This window comes from Betta splendens, chromosome 16, assembly GCF_900634795.4.
Source record: "Betta splendens chromosome 16, fBetSpl5.4, whole genome shotgun sequence".
NCBI classification, from domain to species: Eukaryota; Metazoa; Chordata; class Actinopteri; order Anabantiformes; family Osphronemidae; genus Betta; species Betta splendens.
The window spans coordinates 1,756,428-1,777,196 of NC_040896.2; the positions used below are offsets into that span (position 1 = coordinate 1,756,428).

The following is a 20,769-nucleotide window of genomic DNA, read 5'->3' on the forward strand; positions in this document are numbered from 1 at the left end:
CAAAAAGTTTTCCATTTGTACTGTGTACCACTGTATGTGCGTGTGTTTTTTTTGTATTGTACTGCAACTTGCTTCCACTGTCGGATTAGCGCCGGTCAAGCTGGCTGCTGATAAAATTTCCCCGCTGTGGGACTAATAAAGGTCTAACTCTACAGGTCAGATACGAAAGCTCCACCTTTTGGTTTTACCTTGGAATTGCGTCTTTGGTGCTAAAATGGGGGTGGCCTCATTAACATTTTCAACACCTTCCCCAGACAGACCAAGGAGCTGCTGACAGTCTGCTCATGAGGGTGTGATAAGTGTGTGATCAGTGTCAGAAAGGGCACTGACAGTCGACTGAAATCAGCGAAAACGAACTACTCTATCTGTACATACTACTGGAAAAGTGACAGTTTCTAAAATTTCTTTATCTATAATGTAGATTACTAATATATTATATAGAAGTATAGTACATGTATATAGTAATATCACAATCCGAGATTTTGTGTGCTTGTATTTCCTGTTTTATTTTGTAGTTTCCAGTTTTTTGTTTCACTAGGTCCTGTGCTCACTTTACTGCCGCTCATTAGTCCCAGCTGCTGTTCATCATTACCTTCGACTTGAAGGTAAAGTACTGTAGGCACGGCGGTCACCACACTCACCCTCAACCCTTTGTCGCTAAATGCTTCAATGGTCGCTGCAAGCTTAAACAATTAACACACGTTTCTTCCTCTTTTAACAGCTTATTAACAACAACATAACACGCTGAAGAACCTATATTTACTATAACTGGACATTAGCGTGGTGGACTGAATATGCATACATATCATTTGACTGTTCCATGTGGATCAAAGAATAGGACATAGCTCCCAAGGCCAGGGAGTTGTGTCTCTGTCTATTCAGACTTAGTGCTCCTTCCTCTCTGATAGTTAGACGTCAGCGATGTAGGTGTGAAAATGTAAACACCTCCACACATACATGGCGACAGTAATAAAACAGTGCATGCAGTCTGATTAGGCCACACAGACGTTCCACTGTAGTCAGACAGAGAGGTTAAAAGGCAAAAGCAACTTGAGGATCGTGGGCTCTTTGCCTCGCACCTTCGTGGTGTGTGCACTGATCTCCCCAGCTGGTTTTTGGTTTGTTGATGTGCACGATTAACATCCATGTTTTTGATTTGCTTTCCCATTATTCTTATTTTCCTTTATCTTTATAATAAATTACACAAAAGACAACTCTCTCATCTGCCTCTTTATGGGACATTTCCACCACATTGCTCAGTTTCGAGCTCTAGCTTATCCTGCTAGAATTTTAAACCTGGGCTTGAATGAAATCAGGGCCATTCTCACACATAGTGACCGCTGGAAAAGAGGATCTAGAATCTGGTACAGGTGTCTGTTCTTGGATCGAGATGATTGAGTGAGAAGATGCACAGCCAGCGCACATCCAGTGGCCCCTGAGCCGAGCCAGCTCAGTGGGATGCAATTATCCATGTCAGCCAAGCATCATATCTCCATACAACGGTTGATCAGGGCAACATTAAAGCGCAGTTTGCAGCGAGAGCAAGTTTACCTAATGTGATTTGACTCATTGACTGAACACATTGCTGTAAAAGCACCGTCACAGGAGTCAACAAGAAACATTTTTATTTCATCAGTGTACAAATAATAAGTGACACACAAATTTAGCTACAGTCAGCAACATTGTAGCAAGGTGTCTGGTTTAATGATGATCTATTCATCATATCAGATTTGAAGCTGGTACCAGATCGGTGGCTTCATGGTCAGTAAATAATTTAATGGCTTTAATATTGATTCCATTTGTGCATAGAACCTGTGCGCAACCAAAGTAGATCCTGTCTTCAGCATCAGCATTAGTCGGTGGTTTAATGTAGAGAATTTATATTAGTAGCTGAACACAGTGTCTTCTCCTTCACTTCTGCCTGTTTTAGTGACGCTTTGGTAGTAAACTTTGCTTCACATCCACCTTCATGTCAGACCACTTTTATTTTTTTATTTCCGTTCCTGTGCGGAACCTGCAGCATTAACACACGGTCCCGTTTGGCTACTGCGCAGATGCAAACCGTCCTTTAAATAAATTAACATGTTTATATGTAGGCGTGACACGGGCGGAGTCTGCTACTCATTCACCTGCGCTCAATTCTACGTTGATTGGTAAGTACGAAGGAAACATGCGTAGATCCGTACTTAGGGGACATTGATACATCTGTACTTATGCCAGATTTAGTAGGAAATCTGTGCAAGTCTTTGTACATGAGGCGCCAGATCTTTCGCTGAAAATAGTAATATTTCTGTTTCTTAGTAGTTTCTTATGACTAGTTAATAAATAACACTATTTTATAGTTTAGTAATTGCCAACATAAAAAAAAAACAATCCAACTGTTTAGGCTAAATAGCACTTTTTTTCTGCCTTCTGCTGACCAGTTAATTATGAGAAGTTAATGAGACTGTTTTACTGTTTAGCAATTACACACACACACGCTTCTTTGAAAGCTCCAACTTTTCTCGATTTAAATGAATAGAAAACCATTTTCAAATAGTCTTCAGCTTTGTCTTATTTCAGCTTTAATTACTTCAGCATACTTTAAGATACAGACACCATTCAAACTTTAAAACAATCTTCAACTATTCAACTATTTATCTTCCGTTCAGCCTTTTAATATCTTTAATTCTGATTTATAGCAGTTTAAGTATTGTGTGGTTTTTGAGGAATTCTCGGCCTTTCCATTAGTGTGTATTGCATGAGCTAGAGTGCGTGATGTCACAGCTAGAGTGTGAGGGTGTTTAGCAGGGGTGCAACTCTGCTTGAGAATGAATCTGCTTTTCCCGCCCCTTTGTCTCCATGACAACGATGCAGCTGCAGCTTTGACTGACAGGTTAAACTCCTGAAGCTTAGCATAGCAGCTCTATGCATAGTACTTGTAACATGGGTATTAAAAGCATTAATATGTTATAAGTTAAATAAATATAATTCATTTATTAAGAAATGTGTTTAAAAGACTTTCAGAGCACCTGAGAATAGGTTAAAAGCTGTACGATGTGTATTGCTGTCGATGCATTTTAAATTTGTTTATTTGGAAAGTCCACAGGAAGTGCGGTGTGTGTGTGTGGGGAGAAGGATAGAGCGGGGAAGAAATGAAGAGGGCATGCGGTCGAGAGCGCTAGGTTAACATCGAGAACTGCGACCGTGTCTGGTCAATTCAGTAGTGAAAATAAGTTTCTGGACTTTAACTCCACTGTCCGCGAAGGAGGCTTGTTTGCATACGTTTTGGAGCATGTGTGGACAGTTTTCAGCCCGAAGACGGACACACAGATAAGTTTACAAGTTAGTTAGCTCAGCCTAGCAACCACTGGCTAAGTGGCTGCTGCGGCATTGGACTGAAGCGAAGTTAAATCAGCTTGCTAGAGATTCCTGTTGCTCATGTTCTCGGCTTGAGACGTGACTATTTTAGTTTGAGGAGCTAACAGACAGTGACAGATAATTCGGGGATTTCTCGACGGTTGCTTGCCGGAACGAGAGTACGGAGAAGCAAGAAGATCAGTGGATGTGACCGCGCCAGCCTGGAACAGCACAGTGAGGACCCGGACACGCGCCGCTATCGTGGGACACACCAGGGGTTTTCAGATGTGGGAGTATTACACATCCAAACCAGGTACCTGTTGATATTTTATTTGTTGGCTCGGAGAGTGAAGTGGCCAGTAAGTTTCAGGCCTCCCCGCTCACAAGCAACGCTCAGGCCTGCATCGTAAGGGTTAATGCAGTACAGATATAAGGTCTGTGAGTGTTTAGTTAGTGGGCCCACTTTACTTGGTACATTATTTCAAACACTGTGGAAAGCATTTGTGGAATGTCATCTGTTTGTTTAATGGAAGTTTGCTAACCCAGTAAATTTGGCATTTTCTACTTTTCCCTGGTTTTATTATTTCTTACTGTAAGTGTGATATTAAATGTGGTATTAGGTAGTGAATAGGAGCCCTAGAATTTGTGCAGTGAGTATCTAACTTCTATTAGTTTGGTTGTAGTTTCAGTAGAGAAAAGAACTCAGGGCCCTTACCTTTTCACGGGGTTTAGGAGGGCTACATAAATGGAGGCACCGCTGGGATAGATCTTATTTACTTACTGCATCTTGAGTGTGGGTAATCACACTTCGTCACATTCAGAGCTTTATCACACATTCGCAGGTTAGCACCAAACATGGCAAACACGCTAGTTGATAAGCTGAAGAAGTGGTGTCGTGGAGAAGCTCTGGATGAGAACCACGCCCTGCTTACAGTCGTCCCTGAAAATACAGAGGTAGCCCTTATTGAAGAAACTTTGCAGAGTATCAAGTGTCTGGAACGTGTCCATGTTAGAGGACGTAAGCTGAGCGACACCGATGATAAAGTTCTTGTGCTGTGTGAATGCCGAGGGAAAGTAGCAGGTGAGAACGTTCCACCGGAAGCGTTGGCATCTGAAGGCTCAACCAGATGGCCAATAATCACAGCTTTTAACTCACCCCCTCCAGAAGACGACTTCCATGTGAAACTGAAAGCTCTTCTATGGGCAGAAGGAAAATCACTTGATGATGTGCAGGCATTGTTTACAGAGTCGCAACCACCTACATCCTCTTCTGCAGAGTCACTCATTCGAGCTGTCACAGATCTACTGGACAAGACAAGCAAACCTGCTGCAGAGGGTGGAGGCTATCGTCGCCTGCGCATCTTTTCTGGTATTGTGCCTACTCCAGCTGGAGAGGAACAGTTCGACCACTGGCTAGAACAAGCGTACCTGATGGTTGAAGAAAGTGACGGATCTGACAAAGACAAAAGGAGAAGGATTATGGAAAGTTTGAAAGGTCCAGCCTTAGAACTGATCAAAGCAATACGCCTTTCTGATGCCGACATAACTGCAGACAAGTGCCTAGGAGCCCTTGAAAGTGCTTTCGGTGTATCAGAGTCTGGTGATGACCTATATTTCTCCTTTAGATTGTTACAGCAGTCACCTGGCGAAAAGTTATCAGACTTCTTGAGAAGACTCGAGCGTTCCCTGGCCAGAGTGGTACAGTGTGGTGGCCTGTCAGCCAGAGACATGGACAGAAACAGAGTGGAACAGTTACTCAAAGGCGCAGTAAATGCTGACTTAATGCTGCTGCAGCTCAGACTAAGAGAAAGAAAAGCCAACCCTCCAACTTTTCTAGAGCTACTAAAAGAAATCCGGAAAGAAGAAGAGTACGAGGCTTCCAAAGTAAGGCTCAGCCAGTCAGTCCACGCTGTCCATGCCAAAGTTCAAGCGGAAAGCAAACCCCCCCGAAATCCAAAATCTGAGAGCTGAAATAAAAGAAGTCAAGTCTATGTTTGCAGCTCTTGCAACTCCAACTCAACCTGAAGTGGGAACTTCGGAAAAGTACCCAACCTGGTCTGAAACAGCTGCAATTGGTGATCCTGAAGTACAGGCGTTGAAAAAACAAGTCAAACACCTACAACAAAAGGTGAACGCAAAGACAAACAAATGTCAAAGTCCCAGTCAAACTACAGTGATGGCAGTAAACGCCCCTGTGAGATCTTCAAGTGAAACTGAAGAACGTTTCTGTTACCGCTGTGGTGAAAATGGTCACTTGGCTGGAAAATGCAACAGACCAGAAAACCAGACCAAAGTTATCCAAAGACTTCTTCAAGCACTCAAGAGAGCCAAGACCAACAGTCCCCAGCCCAATGCTGAAAAGTCATCACAAGACCCTGCTTGCACAGTGAGGAAAAGTGCTGTTGACGTCACGCTGTTAGCAGGCATACCTGAAGGCTTAATTGGCCCGTCTTCAATCGAGCCAATAAATGTGAATGGACACCTATGTGATGCACTATTAGACAGTGGTTCTCGAGTGAGCATTATCTTTGAATCCTGGTACAGAAAATATCTCACAAGCACTCCCATCTACCCTGTAGCCAAACTTGACATTTGGGGTCTCAGTGACTCAAGCTACCCCTATCTTGGCTATGTAGTTGTGGACATGGAGTTCCCAAAGAAGGTGGCTGGAGCCCCGACGACCATGTCTGTTTTGGCCTTGATCTGTCCAGACCCGCCGGGTCCTGACCAAACACCAGTCATTATAGGGACTAACGCGAAAGCCAGTCTATCAAAGAGATTGTCTCAACTATGCACCGACACACCAGGTGTTCCTGCTCATGCCTTTGGTGTACAAGGGTTTTGCTCAAAGAAAGAGACAAGTGTCCTCAGTCTCACGCAAGAAGAAGAAGATGAGGGAATTGGATTTGTGAAATGGGAAGGCCCTGGACCTCTAACACTGCCAGCTGGTTCCAGTCTCAAAGTAAACTGTACCGTCGTTCTGGATCAGCCACTCCCACAAGAAATCCTCGTGGTCGAGGCGTCGACAACCAATCCACTTCCGGCAGAGGTTTTGCTCCAACCCATGGTCATACCAAGCCATGCCATTGAACACAGTCAATGCACAGTTTTGGTCCAGAATGAAGCTCTCAAGAATGTGACACTACCGGTTGGCACCATCATTGGCCGTCTCTACAGTGCTGATGTTGTCACTTCCATCGCTGGCCAGGAATCCAAGCCAGAGGCTTTTAACGTAAACCAGATTGACTTCGGAGAGTCGCCTGTGCCTGAAACCTGGAAGGCCAGACTAGGCCAGAAACTAGCAGAAAGAGCATCTGTATTCTCCCTCAACGAGTTGGATGTGGGGCTGGCTAAAGGAGTGGAGCACAGTATACGCATGTCAGATACAAGACCTTTCCGTGAACGCTCACGACGCATTGCTCCTGCCGACATTGATGACGTGCGTCGCCACATTCAAGAACTGTTAGCCGCAGGCATTATCAAAGAGTCCAGGAGTCCTTATGCATCTCCAATAGTGATTGTAAGGAAGAAGAATGGTGGCGTCAGGATGTGCATTGACTACCGCACTCTCAATAGTCGCACTATTCCTGATCAATATACCACCCCTCGTATTGATGAAGCCCTCGACAGTCTCTCTGGTAGCAAGTGGTTCTCTGTCCTCGACCTGAGAAGTGGCTACTACCAGATTGCAATGAACGAAGAGGACAAAGAAAAGACAGCCTTTATCTGTCCCCTGGGGTTCTATCAGTTCGAAAGAATGCCCCAAGGCATCACTGGCGCCCCCGCAACCTTCCAACGCTTGATGGAGAAAGCGGTTGGTGACATGAACCTCCTTCAAGTTCTGGTTTATCTAGATGACTTGATAGTGTTTGGAAGAACACTGGAGGAACACGAGGAGAGGTTGTTAAAGGTTCTCGATCGGCTTCGGGAAGTTGGGTTGAAAATCTCGCTTGATAAGTGTCAGTTCTGCCAGACCAGAGTCAGGTATGTGGGTCACATAGTCTCCGCAGATGGCATTTCGGCTGACCCAGCAAAGATAGAGGCCGTCACCAATTGGCCCAGACCCCACAACCTGAAGACCCTCAGATCTTTCCTCGGGTTCTGTGGGTACTATCGACGCTTTATCAAGAGCTACTCGTCGATTGTACGCCCACTCACAGACCTCACCAAAGGCTATCCACCCAAGCAAAAAGGGAAGAGCCCGACTAAACTACAAAGGACTACCTACCTTGATGAGCGAGAGCCCTTTGGATCACGAGTCCTGCACTGAGGCATTTGAAAGAATCAAGCATTGCCTGACTAATGCCCCAGTGTTGGCTTTTGCCGATCTAAACAAGCCATATGTGTTGCACGTAGATGCAAGTCTAAGTGGAGTCGGGGCTGTCCTTTACCAAGACCATCCGGAAGGACTAAGGCCAGTGGCATTTGCAAGTCGCAAACTGAGCTCATCAGAAAGAAACTACCCCATCCATCAGTTGGAATTTCTCTCTCTCAAGTGGGCCATAGTGGAAAAATTCCATGACTATTTATATGGGGCATGGTTTACGGTCCGCACTGACAATAACCCGCTGACATACGTTCTTACCACGGCAAAACTTAACGCAACTGGACACCGTTGGCTGTCGGACCTGTCAGTGTATGACTTTGACATCATCTATCGCCCTGGACGAAACAACAATGATGCTGATCTGATGTCAAGGATGGAGCTTGGAGAAGATCCTGTGTGGCAGAGTATCTCACACTCTGGTGTCAAGTCAATCTGCCAGCGTGTTGGTGCTCTTGATTCCCCCAAAGAATCTCCCAAATACGTGGAACAACTTGGAGCCCCTCCTGAATGTGTTCCTGAAGTGTATGTTTACCCAACACGCATGCAAATAAACTCGCTCAGTCAACTGTCAAGACAAGAGCTAGTAGCCGCACAAAGTCAAGACACAGTGATCCGGACAGTCGTGCAGGCAATGAAATTTGGCAAATGGCCTGAAGATGTCAAATCGAAACCTGACATGCTGGCCATGAAACGAGACATTGGAAAGCTAGTCATGAAAGATGGGCTGCTTCATCGTGTGACTACAAGCCATACTGGAAAACAGGTCAACCAACTTGTATTACCTGCTGAGTTTCAGTTGGCTGTGCTCAAGTCTCTACATGATGACCTTGGTCACCTTGGAGTGGAAAGAACTACCGATGCGCTCAGAAGTCGGTTCTTTTGGCCAAAAATGGCTACAGATGTGGAACAGTACATAAAGAACTGTGGGGAATGTGTTCTACGGAAAACTCCAAGTCATAGAGCAGCACCATTGCACCAGATTGTGAGTACAGGCCCTATGGATCTTGTGTGCATAGACTTCCTTTCCATGGAACCTGACTCGAAAGGGATCAGCAATGTGCTAGTGGTAACTGACCACTTTACACGCTATGCTCAGGCCTTTCCCACCAAGAATCAAACTGCTCTCACTGTCGCCAAGATCTTAGTAGAGAAGTACTTTATTCACTATGGCTTGCCTACACGCATTCACTCGGATCAAGGCAGAGACTTCGAGTCCAGACTTATAAAAGAGTTGCTGAAGATTCTGGGGATACGCAAGTCTCGCACAACCCCCTATCACCCTCAGGGCGACCCTCAGCCTGAGAGGTTTAATCGTACATTACTATCAATGCTGGGTACGCTAAGTCAAGAGAAGAAAAGACAATGGAGTCAGCATGTTACACATCTTGTGCATGCTTACAATAGTACAAAATGTGACTCTACTGGATACTCCCCATACTTCCTAATGTTCGGGCGAGAAGCAAAGCTCCCTGTTGATCTATGCTTTGGCACAAGTTGTGACAACAATGGGGAAGCACAGCACTCAGCGTATGTCATGAAGCTGAAAAACGACCTTCAACGTGCTTACAAAATGGCAGCTGAAGTCTTGAGCAAGACACATCTGAAGAACAAAAAAGCCTACGATAAAAGAGTGGGATATCAGAATCTTGAACCAGGAGACAAAGTCCTGGTAAAGAACCTTGGATTGAGAGGCAAACACAAGCTTGAGAATCGGTGGTGTGAGATTCCTTACGTCATACTTCAGCAACTGCCTAATCTTCCTGTTTACAAATTGAAACCTCAAAACGGCAATGGCAAAGTTAAGACATTACACAGAGACAATCTATTGCCAATTGGGGATCTCGTGAGGATTCCTATGCGAGATGAAGGGGAAACAGTGCAAAGAAAGCCTTGCACCAGAAGCAGTGTAAGAAGGAGGCGAAGTCACGACTCTCACTCGACACAAGCAGAAAGTAAACTGTCATCGGAGTCTTCAGATTCTGAGTATGTCCAACCTCGAAGATCCTACAGAACTTACCTGGAACAAGTGTTGAGACAGAGACAAGAGACAAGTCGTGACATACCTGGACAAACAGATGAAAACGATACTGTTCCAGAGGAACCTCTACCCGATAATGTCCCTGAATCAGAATCGGATCCAGAACCCACCTCAAGCGACGAGGATGCTAGACAGAGTCCTCCGAACATGGCACTGATGCAGACACATAGGGCGAGACGAACAGTTAAACCTGTTGTCAGACTGACTTATGATCAACCAGGCAGATCTAAAGATCAACCTCTTACAATAGTTCATAGAGGTGTTACCATACGTATTGGTAAAAGTTAATTGCACCCTACACATACTCTTGTATTGTCCGATGAGGACATCAGACGTTTGGAAGGGGAGGGTGTAACATGGGTATTAAAAGCATTAATATGTTATAAGTTAAATAAATATAATTCATTTATTAAGAAATGTGTTTAAAAGAGTTTCAGAGCACCTGAGAATAGGTTAAAAGCTGTACGATGTGTATTGCTGTCGATGCATTTTAAATTTGTTTATTTGGAAAATCCACAGGAAGTGCGGTGTGTGTGTGTGTGTGGCTAGAAGGATCGAGCGGGGAAGAAATGAAAAGGGCATGCGGTCGAGAGCGCTAGGTTAACATCGAGAACTGAGACGTGTCTGGTCAATTCAGTAGTGAAAATAAGTTTCTGGACTTTAACTCAATTGTCCGCGAAGGAGGCTTGTTTGCATGCGTTTTGGAGCATGTGTGGACAGTTTTCAGCCCGAAGACGGACATACAGATAAGTTACAAGTTAGTTAGCTCAGCCTAGCAACCACTGGCTAAGTGGCTGCTGCGGTATTGGATTGAAGCGAAGTTAAATCAGCTTGCTAGAAATTCCTGTTACTCATGTTCTTGGCTTGAGACGTGACTATTTTAGTTTGAGGAGCTAACAGACAGTGACAGATAATTCGGGGATTTCTCGACGGTTGCTTGCTGGACCGAGAGTACGGAGAAGCAAGAAGATCAGTGGATGTGACCGCGCCAGCCTGGAACAGCACAGTGAGGACCCGGACACGCGCCGCTATCGTGGGACACACCAGGGGTTTTCAGATGTGGGAGTATTACACATCCAAACCAGGTACCTGTTGATATTTTATTTGTTGGCTCGGAGAGTGAAGTGGCCAGTAAGTTTCAGGCCTCCCCGCTCACAAGCAACGCTCAGGCCTGCATCGTAAGGGTTAATGCAGTACAGATATAAGGTTTGTGAGTGTTTAGTGAGTGGGCCCACTTTACTTGGTACACTATTTCAAACACTGTGGAAAGCATTTGTGGAATGTCATCTGTTTGTTTAATGGAAGTTTGCTAACCCAGTAAATTTGGCATTTTCTACTTTTCCCTGGTTTTATTATTTCTTACTGTAAGTGTGATATTAAATGTGGTATTAGGTAGTGAATAGGAGCCCTAGAATTTGTGCAGTGAGTATCTAACTTCTATTAGTTTGGTTGTAGTTTCAGTAGAGAAAAGAACTCAGGGCCCTTACCTTTTCACGGGGTTTAGGAGGGCTACATACTGATTAGTTCTTTACCGATTTACTGATTAGTTCAGCACACATGTTTTTTTCCAAATATTTTCAAAATAAAATTCAAAACAAATCAAATCCTTAGCTTTAATAACAATATTTCTGCTTTCAATTGGTTATTTTTATAACTAGTTAAGGCTATTTTAAATTTAGCAATTACCCAGACACTGACTCAATATCCTTTCAAAATAAAAGCACCAATTCAATTTATTAACTTTTTTTCATAATTTTAAAGCCTCTGAATAGTTAATTCTGACTAGGTAATAAGACGTTTTTATTGTTTAGCAATTGTCCATACACCTTCTCCAAATCCATTCAAAATAAAAGCACCAATCCAAAGCTAACTTTTATAGCAAGATTTTGGGTTTTGTGTGGTTTATTGTAAGTTGTTAGACTAATATTAATATAAAATAGTCTTATTAGACTAAGACTATTTTACTGTTTAGCAATTGTTCTCACACTTCCTCTTAATCCTTTCAAAATATCCTTTCGAATACTTTATAGTTTAGTAATTATCTGCACGTTTCGTCCATATCTTTTCAAAATAAGAGCACCAATCAGGTGGACAATCAGTTGGTGGTCGACAGTCGGTTTGATTGATATGTGGATTGATTCGTGGACATTCTCTACAATGGTTCTATTGTTTGTTCTCACACTTTATAAGTAAACATGCGTAACTGTTTGAGTTCCGCACGTTAGCTAATGTAAGCTAGTCTAAGATAGTACTACTGTACTTATACTGTATTTGTACTGTGTTATATGTTCACAGAAGACCAGACAACATGAACACAATTAAAGTCCGTCATTCTTTAAAGGGAGTGGTTGTACTGTATGGATGGGATATTCCAGCGTTAATTATTAGCACATACAGTCCATCTAAATGTATAACAAATACAATCATCTGTGCTTTACATGCTTCAGCTATTTTCAGCTGTCTTAAATGTTTTAGCTACTTTCAGCAATTCTCCAGGAATACATTTACCATGGCAGCATTCACTGTACATTTCCTATGGAAATGCTTTATCTAGTATTAATACTGAAATATTATATAAAAATATGCAACATAATTATTTCCTCATAAAAATGTCTGTACCCTGTGAAGGAGATGTAGATAAACACTTTGGAGCAGGTTTTTGACCAGTAGGTCCTATGGTTTGGTCACTATTAAATTATTAATTTCTTGAAAATCTGAAAAGATTATCAACAGTCCCTAATTCATCGTCCTCACATGCAGAGCGGTCCAATATGCATTTTGAAAATGCATTCTGCAAATGGAAATGCATTGTTAAAAAGTGTTGATACAATACCCAGTTTCATTAATTAAACATTTAAATAAAGACTTAATCAATTGCATTTCATTTTCTAGTGGTTTACAGGTGTCTTTATTCCAGTGCGACAGCAGACAGTTGGAATGCATTGAATGATCTGTGAACACCTAGCAGAGCTCCTTGAACTTAAAATCAGAGAGAAAGAAGTTTTCAGTAAATAGATATTGGCTTAAAACTGTCAGACTCGGGCAGGCGGCGGACCCACATGCACAGCGCACAGGCAAGGTGATGATTAAACACAGGTTTATTTTGAAATGCGGGGTCAGACGGTCCAGGTCAAACACAAGGCTTGGTAATGAAGCACAAAAGGGAGCAGGCAATCTCAAGTCCAGTAAGCAGGCAAGGTTCGGTACACATGAGGTCTCGGTAAAGGTACAGGCAAGGGCTAAGCAAACTCACGGTCAGTTGTTCAGTCAAGGTTCTTTCTTAGGCGACGGTACAGAAAAGGTTCAGGCAGGATACGACGGTCAAGGTAATCAGGAACGAAACACGAGGGACTAGACATGAAACACGGGAATGAGGTATAGAACTAAACAATCTGGCAAGAGACTATGGGAACAGGTGGTGGCTAAATACTGGTAGGTGATTACTTAATTACTGACAGGTGTGGATACTGAGAACCGGTAAGTGAACAGCTGACTGAAACAGGAAGTAACAAAATAAAACAGGACATGGCGTGACAACAAGACATGGCGTGAAACATGACAAAAACCAGCATGCTGCTGGTTCTACTGGTCTTAGGCAGGAGCAGACAAAGATCAGATGGACTGGATATTTATTACATCTATAAAAATACATCTACATCTATAAAAATAACAAACAGAAACAATTTTATACTTTGTAAAGTTTAAGTTAAGTGCACTGCAGTTCACGCTGCCTGCGCTGAGAGGAGGAGCCAGGTTACCGCAGCATGTGTGGCTGATGGCATTTTGTTTTATTGATGACAATACAAAGACCAGTGAGACAACAAGGTTGCCAGTGTCTTCTCTGCAGCAGCGCTGCTAATCTGAACACAACGCAGACTACGTATTAGACCACGTCACGAGTGTGTGTACAGGTAGTGGTCGGCTACAGTATACAGCCGTTACAATGGTTCCCGTGACCTTTTCAAGGATTCAATTGAGTACAACGCCAGTTTGTCCACCGTGGGAAGCTGCAACGACTAACGGTGGAGGTACTTTTTTGGACTGCCCACAAGCCACTTTTCACCAGGACAGTTTCTGACTTTTTTTTTCTGCACTACTGCTGTACACAGAACTGTGTTTGGTTTTCTTTTATTGCTCATAGACTTGTAGTGGAGTAATTTGATTTTTTTTCCTTTATCTATTTGTTGTGAGGTCGAATCTCATACTGTTAAACAGTACACAGTCAATCCTGCTACGTTATTGTCTGTGGGATGTGTCTTTCTGTTTTCCTTGCAGACTGATTTTGAATGCAGATAGTGACAATATGGCAGAGGGCAGGACCTATTCTGTTGGAAACATGGGGGATGATTCCTTCCAGTTACAATTTGGTATGGGGGCATTAGACACCCCCAGTTCTGACCTCCAAACATTATGCGGAGCCAGCTATACATGGTCAAGATGAGCAAAGTAATCAAAGCCTGGCTCACACATTACACAGTTAGCTGATAAAATAGGACAGTCCATTTTGGAGAAGCTCCATTTTGAAGGGAATACGCACATGGGTGATAGCCCACAAAGACCCGTGGAGAGGACATTACCTGATGTGAAACTCATCACGCAGTCTGATGCTAAGGAACCCCCAATTTTTAAAGGTGACAGCTCAGACAAATTCACAGTGCATGAATGAGAGAGTCTGATGACTTTGTACTTAAAGAAGCGCACCATCCCACTCTCTGAACAGTCACAGCAGATTATGGATAGACTGATGGGCAAAGCAGGGGATGTTGTGAGGATAAAACTGCGCAATGACAAATCGATTGACCATTTTCAGCACCCTCATGTGATTTTTGACATCTTAAAACAACATTTCAGTCAGCTGAAATACTCAAATATGCCTCTAGCTGACTTTTACAACACACTACCCGTGCCTGGAGAGGATGCTGTAGAATACTGGATCAGGCTTAACAAGACTATGGATGTTGTGTGTGAGTGCCTGAAGAGACAGGGACGTAACATTGATGATTCCAGCCATGAGGTCACTTTGATGTTTGTTAAACATTGTCCAGATCAGTGTCTTGCAGGTGCATTCAAGTTTAAGTCCGCAGAGAAATGGTCAGCATCAGAAATCCAGGAAAGACTTGATGAGCATGCACGAGAGACTTAAAGTTGCACTCATTTCACAACAATCTTGCACCGCTGAATACAAGTCCCACTCCCAGAGTTTTCAACCACGGCTTAAGGATGCATCAGAGACATCGGGTGCTCCGCCTTCGGTGCACGACAAAGAACCCACAGTCCATTCCAGCTTGGATAATGATTGCCTTAGGAGCTTGGTGACCTTGTTGGGTCGCTTGGTCACACAACAAAACCAGGTGCCAGCATCTGGTGGCAGACAACCCGTGTACTCACAGCCTCATCGCAGGGTGTGTGCAGTCTGTCATGCTCCTAATCATTCAACTGTGTCTCATTGCAGAAGAGAGAATAGATATATAAAATGCCTTGCTCCTGGTCACTGGACGAAAGACTGCCCCCAAAATCAGCACTTTCCTCAGACTGATGTCAACATAGCGACAGTTAAACTAGGTGTCCCACATCTGGAGAGAGGAGGTGTGGGTGATGCAATTGATTCCCTCACTGTAAATACTGATCTGGCCCAGTTGTATGAGAAATGTTGTGCTAAGGCTCCAAAAGGTAGCAAAGTAGTTATTCAGGCGGTTGAGAAAGTGGAAGCCACGGGCGAGCTCTTCATGTCCCAGTTCTTGTTAATCGTCATGAGACACTTAGAGGTATGTTAGACTCTGAATCAATGGCTTGCACCATTAGCAGCAGAGCTGAAACAAGGCTTAATGCCGCTGGTGTTCTACCAAGAAAACAACAACCAAGGGAGAACATTATCTTGGTTGGCTGTGGGGGACTACGGACCCAACCTGAAGGCTTCTATGATTTTGAAATGGGACTCTTCGGCATGTCCTATGTTGTGCCGACGTTGGTTGTGCCCGGGCAACAGGATGATCTGATATTGGGCTCAAACCTCATCAAACAGCTGATCCACACTCTCAAGGGAGATGACCTTTACTGGAACATAGCATCTCGACACGACTATCAGTGTAGCCCCGACGTCGACACATTTCTGTCAATGTTTACTAATGTGCAGCGTTGGAGAGGGGATAAAGTTCCAGATAAAATAAGGACTGTTAAACTCACTCAAGCAGTCACACTTTTGCCTAGACATGAACACCTGATCAGGGGGCGACGCCCCTCCAGAGTCCAGGTGTCGTTTCGTAGTACTGTGGTAGTTGAGCCCACTATTTCAAAAGCAAGACCAAGGGATGTTTTGGTTGGTCGCCTCGTCACACCTCTTTGGGGCAACAGGTGGGTTCCTATGACAGTGGTGAACCTCTCAAACAAACCTGTCACATTGAGGAGAAACATCAAGTTGCCCGATGTGTATCCATGCCTTGCCATTGAGGACTTGGATGTTTTTCAGGGCTTGCAGTCTGTTTTAAGGACACCACCAACAGCCAAACCACAAGACCCCAGTCATGCCCTCGATCCAGTCAAGGCTTTATCTGACTTGGGGTTGGATGACATCAAGATTGACCCATGTCAGGTTAGCGATGCTTATAAGTCAAAGCTAGTCCAATTGTTGACGGACTACCAGGACACGTTTTCAAGACATTCATTAGACTGTGGGGAAGCCAAGGGACACATGCACCGCATTCATCTCACTGATGAACGCCCCTTTCGCTTACCATACAGGAGGGTCCCCTCAGGCCATTACCAGAAGCTGAGGCAGGTTCTTTCTGACATGGAGGAGAGAGACATCATCCAAAAGTCGTCGAGTGACTATGCATCTCCCTTAGTGATGGTGTGGAAGTGTCATGAACCAGGCTGTTCCGGTGTCTTCTAGGTGGTAATGTTCATTTCCTGTCTTATTTTGTTGTTCCCGGGCTTGGTTCCTGTCTGCTTTAGGTTTGGTTCACCAGTCATGTGTTTACTTCCTGTTTTATTTTTATGCACTTCCGGTTCTGTCCTGTCTTGTCTAGTTCACCTTTGTCTCCTGTCACGTCATCACCAGCTGTGTCTCATTATCAATCACCTCCCCGCATTTAAGCACCTGCACGTTCCTTTGTTCTCTGTCAGTTAGTTGTTCGTCGTGTGCTCAGTTGTCACGAATGCCCGTGAGGAGGTGGTGGCACTTCTTCGGAGGATTCCTGTACTTAGGGAGGCACTGGACAATACAACACCGTAGCCTGCCCCAGCACTGCAGCCAGCAGTCACACCAGGCCCTAATTCGCAGCTAGCTCAGCCTCGCCACGCTCCGGTTCCAACTCAGCCTCGCCACGCTCCGGTTCCAGCTCTGCCTCGTCACGCTCCGGTTCCAGCTCTGCCTTGTCACTCTCAGGACCCAGACCAGTCAGGCCCGACGTCTACTCAGTCGAGCTCGGCAGCTGCAAGTAGCCCTGCCAGCTCCGGAGAGGACGCCGTCCCTATCCCTGTTGGCTCCAGTGAGGAGTCACAAGCGGAGTCAGCCCCTGTGCTCCAGCCTGCGTCAGCCCCTGTGCTCCAGCCTACAGGCACCACAGGCTCTTCACCTGCCTTGACCTCTGTTGCTGCCCGGTCAAGCCCAGCTCCGGCCCAATCTAGCCCGGCTTCTGCCCCGTTGAGCTGTGCTGCCGCCCAGCCAAACCAGGTCTCGACCCCTTTTCCTGTCGGTCCGGGGAGAGACACTCCTGTCGATCCAGTGAGGAGGCTGTTCCTGTTGGCTTCAGAGAGGACGCCATTCCTGCACTTGTTGGCTCCAGAGAGGGCGCCATTCCGGCCCCTGTCGACCCTGTAGAGGTCGTTCCAGTTCCCGTTGACCCTGTAGAGGTCGTTCTAGTTCCTGTTCCTGTCGGCCCCTGTGAGGGTGCCGTTCTAGCTCCTGGCCCTGTCGGCCTCTGTGAGGACGCAGTTTCTGTTCCTGTCGGCTCCACGGTGGATGCCGCTCGAGTTCCTGTCAGCCTCGGAGGGGCCATCCCCGCTGCAGCCCCTGGTGCGCGTCTTGCCGACCTCCAGGAGGAGGTCACGCCTGTCGCGGTTCCCGCTGCGGTTCCCGACGATCTCCAGGAGGAGGACGCGCCTGTCACAGTCCCCGCTGACCTCCAGGAGAAGGTCGCGCCAGCTGGAGCTTCTGCCGCAGTCCCCGCCGACCTCCAGGAAAAGGTCGCGCCGGCTGCGTTTCCTGCCGCGGTCCCCGACAACCTCCAGGAGGAGGTCGCGCCTGCCGCAGTTCCTGCGGCGGTTCCCGACGGCTTCCAGGAGGGGGTCGTTTTTGTGGCAGTTTCCGCTGCAGTTCCTGCCGGCCTCCAGGAGGAGGTCGTTCCTGTTGCAGCTTCCGCTGCAGTTCCTGTCGGCCTCCAGGAGGAGGTCGTTCCTGCTGCAGTTCCTAGTGGTCCTGGCGGCTTGGCGTCTCCCACATCTACATCCGTTCCTGGTGATCTGGCACAGATCACATCTGCCTCAGCTCCTGGTGGTCCGACCGTGTCTGCCTCAGTTCCTGGTGGTCCGACCGCGTCTGCCTCAGTTCTTAGTGGTGATCTGGCACAGATCACGTCTGCCTCGGCTCCTGGTGGTCCGGTCCCGGCCACGCCCGTCTCAGCTCCTGGTGGCCCGGTCCCGGTCACGCTCGTCTCAGCTCCTGGTGGCCCGGTCCCGGTCACGCTCGTCTCAGCTCCTGGTGGCCAGGTCCCGGTCACGCTCATCTCAGCTCCTGGTGGCCCGGCTCCGGCCGCGCCTGCATCGGTTCCTGGTGGCCCGGCCCCGGCCACGTCGCCACGTCTGTCCTCGTCTCCGGTACTGGTTTCGGCTTCTCGTCCGCCATTGTCTCTGGTTCCGGCTCATCGCCGGCTCTCATGGCGTCCGACTGACTGGTGGTCTCGTCTTTGGCGCAGCCTGCCGCAGGGGTGGCGCTGCCTCCTGCGTCGTCGGCCACCTCGGTGGTCCAGCGTCTGGGGCAACTCACCGCCTGGAGGACACAGTCGCCTGCCGCGACGGTGGTACGGTATCCACCGTCACCAGCCACCTCGACCCCTTGGCCTACGGATGCCTCGACCGCCTGGAGGACGTCGTTGGTCATGTTGGGTCATGGGAGGCATCTGGGGATGTCAACTTCCTGGGACGCTAGCCCAGTCTTCAAGCACTGGGTGGGCCGCTCTGCCCCAGCGGCTGCTGGGCAGGGTCTCTCTGTGCCGCCTTCCCCTGTGAGAGGACTGTTTGGACCTTGTCTTTCATATACTGTGGACTTGTGTTGGTCTGAGTTATGTTTTGTGGTCGGGTGGGTTTTTCTGGTCTGTCTGTGTTGAGCGTAATTTTCTGTTTTTGTGGGGAGTTTGTTGGTTGTGCTCTCCTCCAGTCCGCCCTGCACCCGCCCCGTTGATGTCTGCGCGACGTTGTTCTGAGTTTTTGCCCTCCACCAGTCCTCCCTCCGCCCACCCTGCTCGGCTGTCGGAGTGTCTTTTTTGTTTTGGGCGTCTGGAATACGCCCTTAGAGGGAGGGTTCTGTCATGAACCAGGCTGTTCCGGTGTCTTCTAGGTGGTTATGTTCATTTCCTGTCTTATTTTGTTGTTCCCGGGCTTGATTCCTGTCTGCTTTAGGTTTGGTTCACCAGTCATGTGTTTACTTCCTGTTTTATTTTTATGCACTTCCGGTTCTGTCCTGTCTTGTCTAGTTCACCTTTGTCTCCTGTCACGTCATCACCAGTTGTGTCTCATTATCAATCACCTCCCTGCATTTAAGCACCTGCACGTTCCTTTGTTCTCTGTCAGTTAGTTGTTCGTCGTGTGCTCAGTTGTCAGACCCACCGTCCGTATCCATGTAAGTTTACTGGTTTTGTTTTGACTCGTGCCTGCCCTGACTGCGCTTTGCCTTGTCCCTGCCTGTACCTCTGCCTGGATATCGTGACCCTCGGTTTTTGACTACTGCCTGCCCGACTTCTGTTTTGCCTGCCGTTCTTGGATAATATCGAATAAACTCTGTTCATCCCTGATCCTGTCTCCTGAGCTGTGCGTTTGGGTCCTTCATCCCTGTCTGCTCGCGGTGAGCCCTGACAGGAAGAAAGACGGTGGTTTGCGGATTTGCACAGACTTTCGATGGTTGAATGCCCAAACTATGAAAGATGCACATCCCTTGCCACATCAGTCGGACTGCTTAGCCGCTCTTGGTGGAAACTGCTTTTTAGGTGTGATGGACTTAACTTCAGACTTCTATAACATCCCAATGCATGAACTTGACAAGAAATATACAGCTTTTACCACCCCAATGGGTCTGTATGAATACAACCGTATGCCTCAGGGTCTGTGTAACAGCCCAGCATCCTTCATGAGGATGATGATGGGAATCTTTGGGGACATGAACTTCACAAAACTCTTGTGCTACCTGAATTACCTCCTTGTTTTTGCACCTTCAGAGGGTGAAGCGCTGTCTAGGCTGCGCACAGTATTTCAGAGGCTGCGTGAGAATAACCTGAAGTTAGCTCCTAAGAAATGCCATCTGTTGCAGAAACAGATCAGGTTCCTTGGGCATATCATTGATGGTGGAGGGGTGTCTGTTGATCCTGACAAAGTTGAGGTCATCACCAACATGCAGGTGTCGTGAATTCTCTTTGTCCCTCAATCACGGCAGAGATTCACACGAACACAACTTTGAAGTTTAAATCAATAGCATACAGGTTTATTATATGACAAATTAACACAATCAGATAATAATTACAAAAGAGTAATAGCAAGAGAGGCAGAGACCGAATTCACCTGCTTGTTCCTCTGCAGAGGGAACCGAGAGGTCGGAAAAGGTCCGCTGTGTGCTACCAGCGGACCCTCTGCGAAGCGCTCTGAAAACCCCAGCCTGTGAAGGCCTGCTTTTAACCACCACCTAAAATCTTTCCACATGTCCAAATAAGGACGTGTAGATGTTTTTCTCGGCTGCTCGGAAAGTCCTGGCGCTGGGCCGTGTTATCTGTCCAGCTCCTGGATGCATCTGGCCCACCATCAACCTCCCAGTTCCTTTCCCAGGTCGGCGTGACATTTTGAATATTTCCTTAGGAACAGC

The 20,769-nt window shown here is 46.4% G+C and overlaps 1 protein-coding gene across 1 annotated transcript; it reads left to right on the forward strand.

Annotated features, from left to right (window-relative positions):
* Positions 1-4,194: 4,194 nt before the first annotated feature.
* Positions 4,195-5,310, forward strand: LOC114843020 (paraneoplastic antigen Ma1 homolog). Its single transcript, XM_029129201.1, has one exon. The coding sequence runs from the start codon at positions 4,195-4,197 to the stop codon at positions 5,308-5,310; it is 1,116 nt and encodes a 371-aa protein (XP_028985034.1).
* Positions 5,311-20,769: the final 15,459 nt, after the last annotated feature.

Excerpts from the sequence above, each read along its gene's own strand:
- LOC114843020 (XM_029129201.1), top strand. The coding sequence starts at position 4,195 with ATGGCAAACACGCTAGTTGATAAGCTGAAGAAGTGGTGTCGTGGAGAA.